The 9,846-nt window shown below is 48.2% G+C and overlaps 1 protein-coding gene across 3 annotated transcripts in view; it reads right to left on the bottom strand.

Annotated features, from left to right (window-relative positions):
* kank1a (KN motif and ankyrin repeat domains 1a) overlaps positions 1-9,846 on the bottom strand; it is a 31,619-nt gene that overhangs the window by 5,088 nt on the left and 16,685 nt on the right. For all 3 annotated transcript variants that reach the window (XM_017433110.3, XM_017433113.3, XM_017433114.3), the window contains 2 exons: positions 2,323-4,899; positions 350-484 (listed from right to left, as the gene is read on the bottom strand). In XM_017433110.3, coding sequence (XP_017288599.1) covers positions 350-484; positions 2,323-4,899 — 2,712 coding nt within the window. The remainder of the gene's footprint in view (positions 1-349; positions 485-2,322; positions 4,900-9,846) is intronic.

Here is a 9,846-nt window from a genome sequence, read left to right as displayed (position 1 = left end):
GAGAGAGAGAGAGAGAGAGAGAGGGGTGTGTTTTGAAAAGTGGACTCAAACGGAGCGGCTAAGGTTCTGTTGGTGGAACCTCGAAGGATTTCTCTGGTTTCTGTCTGACAACCAGCAGCACCCGAGTTGATCCAATACACCCTGAAGAACACGATGTTCTGTCTTTAAACCAACGGGTCGGCTCACCTGAGAGGCTCTCAGGACCTTAGAGTGAAACTCCTTTGTGTGTGTGTTATTCTTAGTTTCCTCACTGAGGAGCACAGAGATGATTAAACAGCTGCTGGGGGGGACAAACAGAAATAAAATCCCAGAGTGACCCCCCAGGATCCTAAAGAGCTGGTTTGCGTACCATGCAGCGCTGTAGACATCTGCAGGTCCATGCGACTCTTCTGCTCAGCTGTGAGTTCAGGATTGTCTGCTGCGGTCGGGTCCGATGAGGTTCCGTCAGTCGGAGCGCTCGGGTCCTGGAGCTGCTGAACGCTCGCTAACAACAAACAGAAAGAGACGACTCGAGACTTTTACACAGATCTGCTGATGCTGACGTCTGTTTTTAAGGATAAAACAGTTCAAGCATTTATGAGAAATCAGAAGATCAGCTGGTAAGGAATCCAGTCAGAACCTGAGCAGAACCGAGCTGCATTCATCTGCTGCTCGGAGTGAATCAGCACCAGGGAGAAATGAGCTCACTGTTGGGTCGAGTCCAAACATTCCTTCAGGGTCACACAGAACCTGGAACGTCTGTCTGATCCGATAAGGGTTCTCCTCAGATCACATGTGAATGCTCTGACTCTGCTGAGCTGTCCGGTCCAGATCAAACTCAAACTTAAATGGACAACAGACATGTCCATCTAAAACCCTAGGAGGTCAAAGGTCAAAGGCTCGGTGCAGCAGCTGATGAGGAGCGTGGCAGTTGATTAAATGATTAAAAAGCTGTTCATAACACACTAACTAACAATCAAAATAAATACTAATACATTTCTAAAAGAACGATCTGGTTGCAGCTTTTATTGAGCTGATAAATTATATATTTTAGTTTAGACTTTTTGGTTTTCTGTCGTATTTAGGTGTGAAATGATGACGTGACTCAAAGTCTTCAGATTAGAAAAGTGAAACCGAAGCTGAAAGCTTCATCAGGACGGCTCGACACGTCTTCTTTCTGTAACACTGTGTGTGTGTAGGTGTGTGTGTGTGTGTGTGTGTCAGTGTGTAGGTGTGTGTGTGTGCGCCTGGTTCAGTTGTCTGTCCCTGAAACTATGCTGTAATTGCTCGGCTCGACTCCAGGCCAACGGTCACAGAACCACAGGTTGCTCAAAGTTCTGGTTCCGGTTCTGGTTGTTTGGGAAGGATCTCACTGGGACTCACAGGGACTGGTGATGGTCCTCTGATAAATGCGCTGCAGCTCATGAAGCAAACGTATCAAACCGCTGTGCCGAGGCACGGTTTGGTCATGTGACCACTGACGTTGGAAGCAATTCAGACCTTCGGAACCTTCATTCTGGTTTATTTCCACTCAGCTGCTGTGACCAACTCACCCTCTGCCTGTTTTCTAAGAACTCCTCACCAACGGACCCAAAAACATACTTTGCCAAACTCCATAACACATATTTGCTCCAGAACTACAAGAAAAATGGTTTTGGTCTGTATTAGAAGAGCATCTCCTGACTGTGTTTAAATGTTTCAGAGCAGTAAACAGGTGTGAAGTGTGCAGGGGTACAATCGTAGCTGCAGAGTAAGAAACATGCAACCGGTGGGAGTTAAAGGTTAAACACGTCTCTATTCCTCTCCATTTTATTGACCGCTGCATGTCCCACTCAAGCATCACTGAAGGCTCGAGGAACAAACCATTTATCACCATCTGCTGGAGACTCAAAACTGAGAGAAATCGGTGACTTCTCTGTGTTTGAGACCCGTGAGCTGTGCAGCCATGACAGTAAAACTGTAAACTTTGATAGCCACTTCAGCAGGTAGTCCCAAGTTAAAGATTTTACCTGCTGGAGTCCACTTTTGGCAGATTTAGACCAGTTTTTGAATAAATCTTATGTATCATCAGCTGTAGCTGCAGATGATTTCTGTCAGGTCAGCTCGAGAATTACAGAAACTAAACTGAGATGGATTTGAGACACCTACAACAACTACTTTGATGGAAAATCTGGATCACAAATTTTTTAAGCAAGTTCAAAAGTCAAACAAGACTGCGAGCCTCTGAGACCCTCGGAAGGAAACTGAGAACCCCTGAGAACATTTGAGGAGTTGTTTGCTAACAAGTCTCCAACAGTCCCAGCTTTAGCAGCAGGGCATGTAGTTCATGTGGCGTGCCCTCACCTGCGCAGGAGTCTGAGCTCAGCTCCAGGATGTCCTCGGCGCTCCCGTACTTCATCACAGAGTTGATGGAGGACAGCGTGCTGACCAGCTGACTGTTGATGGAGCCAAACTGGCTCTGTGGTTGTCCAAAAGCCTCGGACAGCTCGCTGTAGTTCTCTGCCAGCAGCATCTGTTGCTCCTGCAGCAGCTTCTGGACCCTCTCGATGTAATGATCCAGGCCGGCGCCACCTTGAGGCTGGAGCGGCGCAGCTGCAGTCTTCATCTCTGTGCTTGGAACAGATTCAGCTGCCTGGGAAGGACCGCAAGCAATGTTTCTGGTTTTTAACCCAATCAGGAAGTTGTCGTGGATGCTGATCGGACCGACCCCACACTCTTTGGTTTTTGTTGAAATGGATTTGCTGAAAAGTGACCCCAGATCTGTGACGGTTCCCACAGCAACTGAACGGGTTTTTGCTGTTGTGGGGGGGTCTTTAACGAGTCCGTCCCCTGCAGCGACAGTCCTGGTTTCTGGTGCTGCTGTGTTGGTTTGTTTATCGCAGGAAATCAGCTCCATGTTGGTGAAAGAGTCCGTTAACTCGGCTGTCTGTGTGTTGGTGGACCGACTCGTTACTTCTACATCGGTACCAGTCTGCTGTGTCGCTGATTCAGGAACAGCCAGAATTCCTGAGTCCACCTTACTGACCAAATCTGGGTCAGTTCCTTGTGACACCAGCACCTTAACAGGACTAACGATCACATCTACAGAACAGTCTCCACAGCCAACTGATCGGGACTCTTTGTTCTGCAGCGTCTCATCTCTACGAAGGTCCAAATTGTCCACCGTCTCATCTGTGTTAACTCCTGTCTCAGAGACACTCAGCTCCACACCGACCTGCTGGTGGCAGGTCTCTACTCGCCGCCCCACACACTTGTCCTGAACCTCCACGCACTTCCGCACCACCCACCAGTCCATGGGGAGGTCCGGTCCCGTGGAGACGCTCTGCACGCTGGGCCAACAGGACACTCCCACGGTGTTGGTCTGCATAGTTTGATCTGTACCAACGTGTCTGAACTCCACATGGTCACCCACTCCCTGATGGCGTACCTGAACTCTGGCCTCCACACAGGCGTGGTACGTCTCAGGCCTGACCATCGAACCTTTGTCTGCCCTCTTCCTATTGGACCCCCCAGCTGTGTGGAGCTCCAGTTTCAGTTTCCCCATTTCCATCTCATGAGTAGTTTCCTTCAGCTGAACCTCCAGCCGGTAGATTTTCTCTTTGAGGGCTTCGATGGTCTGCTGCTGGAGCTCGACCTCTTTCTCAGCTTCACTGGTCACACCCAGCATGGTGTCAGTCACAACAACCGCCACGCTCCGAACCTCCAGCCGCTCCGTCACCACGCCAACATCCTTTAACCTGCACTCTGTTTGCTGCGTCTTCTGAGAAACAGAAACACTGTTCATGTTTTCATCTGTTACAACACCAACAGACCTCTGGAGAGCTTGGTTCTGCAGGAGGGTTTCGTGATTCTCCTTGGAGGTCTTCTCCAGAGCTTGAACCTCAGCAGCCAGACGTCTGAACTCATCGAGCCGCTGAGAGCTCTGCTCCTGGACTTCTGGCTCAATAATCTTAAGCTCCGTTTCCTTTTGAATGGAGCCAGGGTTCTCCATTTGGTCGGCGCTGCCCACGCTGTAGGAGCGTTTACGGAAGCCTTGATTTTTGGACTGAGCAGCCAGCTGTCGTTTCTCTTCCTGGAGGACAGCAATCTTCACCTGAAGGATAGGAATGGCTTTCACCTGCTCCTCCAGCTCCTTCAGCCTCTTCAGAGCCACCACCATCTGCTCTCGGATCTGCTGCAGCTGCAGCGGGCTGACGTTGGTCACAGGGGTGGCTACGCCGGAGCTCATGGGGCTGTGGCGGATGGAGCTGCCCACCGACGGAGGGTAGTAATGGTTATACTCTCCATTAGGCAGGCCGTTGATTGGCAGTTGATGGTGGGGGCTGGGGGAGACCTGGCTCGGGCCAACAGAACCAGAGTAAGACGACAGAGAGCTGCTGGAGCCCATCCCACCGAAGCTGGCGAGACGGCGGCGGGGCATCAGCGGCTCACTGTGTGGCTGCATGAGGAGTCGCTCCTGTTCCAGACGGCGCCGGGTCTCCATCAGGGTCTTCTCCACCTGGGGGTTGTGGCGTGGGGCAAACCTGGGCGAAGGAGGCGGGAGCTGCTGCTTCTGCTCTGAGGTGGCCGAGTAGGACTGATGTGGGGGCGGCTCACAGGTCGTCCTGCAGAGGGTGGGGGTCAGGGGAGGAGCGTCTGGTGGCCTGGAGGTGAAGAAGACCGGGGACTGTTTGCCGTCGCTGTTGGATGAGGACAAGGAGTCTGTGGAGGTCCATTCAGGCCGAGCGCCGACCTCGCCGGTACTGCCTCGAGGTTTGGCCACTTTGGGCTTCCTCTGGATACTCAGCTTCCTGATAGTGTTTCCCCTCTCAATGTCCTCGACATATTTCAGGAAGTCCAGGTCTAACTGGAAACCGTAAGGAGTTTCAACATAGTAGGAGTCCTTCTCTTCTCCGGCGTTGGAGCATGTTTGGGCTCGTTCTGAAAGAAAAGGCACAAAAAAAAAACATCTTAAAGCAAAAAAATTACATCAACATTTTTACTGACAGTGCCAAGGTAAAGTTCAGTCTTTGCTTCAAGTTTCAGGCCTTGTTTCTGAAAATGAAAACTTTCAAACCGATTCTTTGTTCACTTGTCTGTTATGTTTTGACAACTCTGGGTCAGTTTAGGAGCCTTTTTCTGTCTGAATGAGGTCAGAGGTCAGACTTCAAAACATTCCTCTGAATAAGTTCAGGAACAAGGACTGAAATAGAGAAAAACTGTTAATCCAGACCTCAGGAACATCAGGATCTTTGAAGGAAAACAGAAAGAGATGACGACTGGATCAGGACTTATGCACAGTTCTGCAGCTGTGAATATCTCCCAAACAAAAGCCAGTATGTAGAGATGTGAAACAGATGTCTTCTTTAAAAGAAAAGGCCAGTTTTAATGCCCCTGTGACCAGTGAACCATAATCTGACAGTTCGAGTCCAAACCTGTCAGGGAAAGCTTGAGTGACGAGTGAGGAGCTTTTGGCCAACAGATCATTAAAGTTAGCCACAAACTGAGTGAAATCAGCAAAAACTCAACAGATGATGTTCATTTCATTCTGTTCCAGTGAGAGGAAGCTGTAGGTCTGAACTCAAAACAGAACCTGTTTACAGAGAAAACAAAAAGACCACAGAGTCAATATTCTGGTCCAAAATCCATCCTTCTGTCAACAGATTTCACAGAAACACGAAGACAGAGATAAAACCAATCAGAGCTGTTCCAGTCAAAGTCCACCCCCCCCCTCCGATCGCAGTAAAACAACAGTCTGTTGGCTAAATACAGCGACTTGTTCTTGGTATGCCTGGAACTCAAAGCCACGAAAGAAAAAAACCAGGCTGGAAATAAACAGCCTGTTCTTCCTCTGCGGGCCGCCCAGCCGTCAGCTTCAGGAGCCTAAAACCTTCAGGTCATTGTTGTTGAAGCTCGACTCACCTCGAGACAACTCGGGACAACTCGGGACAACTCCGGGCTTGGGATTCGGACCTTTTCCTGCTGACGCGCTCAGCAAACAGAACTCGGATCAGCCTGCTTCTCTGCACTCACGCTCCTCTCCACAGAAGAAGAAAAATGTTTCACTGTTGCTGTAAAGTCCTCTCTGGTGTTCTATTGGACGGCTGCTTCGACCAATCACAGGAGCCTCTGAGCCGGGCGCTTCCCTTTCCAAATAAGAGTGGTGTTCTTCAGCGGAGGGAGGGGAAGCTTCAACAATAACAGCCTGTTCTGAGACAAACAGCTCAGTTCATAGAAACGCCTGCTTTTTACCAGCTCATTCTGCTCATCAGCTCGTCTTCATTCGTCTTAATCTCACACTGTTTCCAACGATGCTTTCATTTAAGGAACCAGACAAAAATCCTGCTACAGAAATAAAATTATTTACTTTGGATTTTTAATTCTTACATTTTCACAGGAAAAAAGTTGTTTTTTCTAGATTTTTTTAAAATTACTAACAGTTAAAGCAATAGTTCAGACATTTTAAAGTGAAGTTTTCTGGAAGGTTTCTGAGCAGCTAATATCTTACCTGTTGTAGATGCCACTGAACAACCTCATTATGGAGAAAATGATGAGCTAAAGGCTAGTCTGAACAAGACTGAAACAGAAGTAGATCACTGCCAACATTTAATAATATTACAGATATATCTGCTGTCCCTGTGACGGACTGGGGACATGTCCAGGTGTCCCCCACCTGTGACGGACTGGAGACATGTCCAGGTGTCCCTATGATGGACTGAGAGACTGGAGACATGTCCAGGTGTCCCCCACCTGTTACGGACTGGAGGCCTGTCCAGATGTCCCTGTGATGGACCTGTCCAGGTGTCCCCCCACCTGTCACTGACTGCTGGAGACGGAGACCAGCTGACTGACGTTTGTTTGATAATAAACTTGTGACTCCAGAGAAACTAAAGTTCAGAGGTAATGTTTAAACTTTTTATTTTATCAACAGGAAAACCCCTAAAAATATTAATTAAACTCAACCTAATCAGCTAATTTACAGGAAACTTATTTTTCTGATGTTTGAGTTGCTGATTCATGCTGTTTGATTCTAAGTTATAATACTAATAAAAGTTTTATCTCCTGACAAAAAGAACAACTGTTTAAAATAAACAGTTTCATATTTTAATGATAGTTTTCAATAAAACAGTTCGGAGGATTCTCTGCAGATTTCTTCCAGTTTAACACAAAAAAGCTTGTTGTGTTTTTCTGGTATAAAGGACCCGGGTCAGGCGGGTCTGAAGGACTCCCATGGTACGAGGACTGACCGCTCATGTTGTCCTTCTGTGGGACCGCCGAGACCTCGAACAGCTGAGTGATGACCTCATCACCACGAGACAAAGGCCCAGACGTCAGAGACTCTGCTGCAGTTAGAAACAGCTGATCGGGTGTTTGACAGGGATTCAGTGCAGAACCACACAAACCCTCGTTCTGCAGGTCTCCCTTCAGGGTCTCCCTCTGGGTCTCCCTCAGGGTTTCCCTCAGGGTCTCCCTCTGGGGTTCCCCTTCAGGGTCTCCCTTCAGGGTCTCCCTTCAGGGTCTCCCTCTGGGTCTCCCTCTGGGTCTCCCTCAGGGGTTCCCCTATAGGGTCCCCCTTCAGGGTCTCCCTCAGGGTCTCCCTCAGGGTCTGCGTTTCCTGCTCTCTGGATGTGTGACTGAATATCTTCAGCAGGAACCACTAAGCCTAAAACTGCATGCAGCAGAAATCTGGAATTTATCACAGAAGTGAAACTTTTCCAGCTTTTCCCAAACCGAGCTCCACCAACATGACGAAATACTGCGAGAATTTAAAGAACTCGAAAACAGAACCTCCACCTAAACCCAGCACCATCTGTACCGTCCAACAATGTTAAAAGAGGAAAAGGTTTCTGTTTCTCTAAAGGCTCTTTAATAAAACGGTTCAGTAAAATGGCAGCACAGAGCAGCTGGTCTTTATCCTGCCTCTGGCTGTTCATGAATCACAGGCGTTAGCTTTCAGAAATGCAGCGAGCATCGAGGAACCAGCAGAAGCGTGGAGCAGAACCCATTCACTGAGTGACGGACGTCTGCCTCGTATTGTTTGCAGAACATGACCAATGAACTCCGCTCAGATCGGTTCACCACACAAAGGAGCACCGGGGGGCGGGGCTTCGAGCCCCCTCGGTGCGTTCAGGACTCACACAGAGAAAGGACAGAAGTCCACACCTGAGGGGTTTTGGAAAGAGCCTTAATTTTGATCCAAATCTTCTCCTTATCAGAGTCTCCTGTTTATTCCTTCATTGTTTAAGATATGTTTCTACCCACTCCTACAAAATAAAAGCACTAAGGTGGAGTAAATGAGCCAACATTTAATCTGAACTCTCGGGAAGCTCCAGCTGAGCTACAGGTAGAGGTTTGAACTGAGCTTCTCTGAGCCGGGAGTTTACCTCACATGTCTGTGATGACAGCCACATGTCAACAGGAGATTTATTTCAGACAGATTTAAGATTATTTTCTCTCTTCAGTTTGGCTCCAGATCCACTGATGCAACATCTGCATGTTTTCAAACATCTGCTCTGAATCAAACTCCTTGAAAACCTCCAGGCTGGTTAAAAACCTCCGTTTTTAACCAGCATTTGGTCCAAAAGCTGCACCGACTTCAGGTTCTGGCAAACCTGGAAATTGTCCGTGTGTTTGCTGGTTAAAGAGCAGCTTTTCCTGCTGATTTTACACCAACTGGGGTTAAATTTAGAGCTTTTAAACAACATTCACAGAGCTCCCAGACACAATAAATCAGGCTACTGGTTTAAATCTGTCAGCCATTTTGTTTCTTCTCCAACCAGAGAAAACAAGTGTCTGAATGTTAAATGAAGCCAAGCTGAACTCTTCCATCACATCTGAGCTGTTATTGTGGCTGAATGTTGCCGTCTGAGCCACAGAAACCCTGGAGCCGCTGCTCTGCTCAGAGGAAACGTGGTTCTGTTAAGTTCTGCTCCTGGTTGGATCATGTGACTCAGCCTGCAGGACGAGGTTCAACTTCCTGTCATCATCAGATCAACAAACCAGGAAATAATCAGAGAAAAATGTCAGAACAAAACAAAACATGACTGATTGGGTTTTAAACTGCTTTAAAAGTTCTGCTGACGTCAGTCTGGGCTTCAGGACGACAGGAAAAAGACGACGGCTGTGAGGACGTTTGGGTTCAGGGTCACAATGAGAAATATAACCTCACAGCTCTGGAGAATTCCTCAGCAGGTAGCTCCACCTGCAGAATCTCAGATTTATAATCCACCAAACATCTGGTAACCATGAGGAGGAACTCCATCAGACTGATATTCAGTCAGTTTGAAAGATTTATCTGCAGCTCTGATTGTAAGAAACTCAGATGATAGAGACAAACAGAAACAGCCTGGAGTCTCCTGCTGCCTCAGAGTCCAAACACCGTCCAGGAAGGATCAACCAGTCTCTGATCAACGTCCACCAGCTAAACATCTGGCCTCATCCAGACCGAAGACTACTAAACTATAAAACTGAAGCAGCCAGAGACGGACAGACAGAGACGAGCTGCTGGACAGAGAGACAAGAGACAAGCTGCTGGAGAGAGCGAGACAGAGATGAGATGCTGGACAGACAGAGACAAGATGCTGGACAGAGAGAGACAGAGACGAGCTGCTGGACAGAGAGACAAGAGACAAGCTGCTGGAGAGAGCGAGACAGAGATGAGATGCTGGACAGACAGAGACAAGATGCTGGACAGAGACAGACAGGGACAAGCTGCTGGATCATCTGATTGTCGACTTCACTGAAGAGTCTTTGGAAATACAGTTAATAATCACTGGATTTGAGATCTTCTGAAAGTCCCGCAGCCGATGTCACTGGTAAACACTGCAGTGTCACTGGTAAACACTGCAGAGCAGCCAGTGTCACTGGTAAACACTGCAGAGCAGCCAG

The sequence above is a fragment of the Kryptolebias marmoratus genome, linkage group LG1 (assembly GCF_001649575.2).
Source record: "Kryptolebias marmoratus isolate JLee-2015 linkage group LG1, ASM164957v2, whole genome shotgun sequence".
Lineage (NCBI taxonomy): Eukaryota > Metazoa > Chordata > Actinopteri > Cyprinodontiformes > Rivulidae > Kryptolebias > Kryptolebias marmoratus.
The sequence above is the reverse complement of the archived record's forward strand: the minus strand, read 5'-3'. Positions and strand labels throughout refer to the sequence as shown.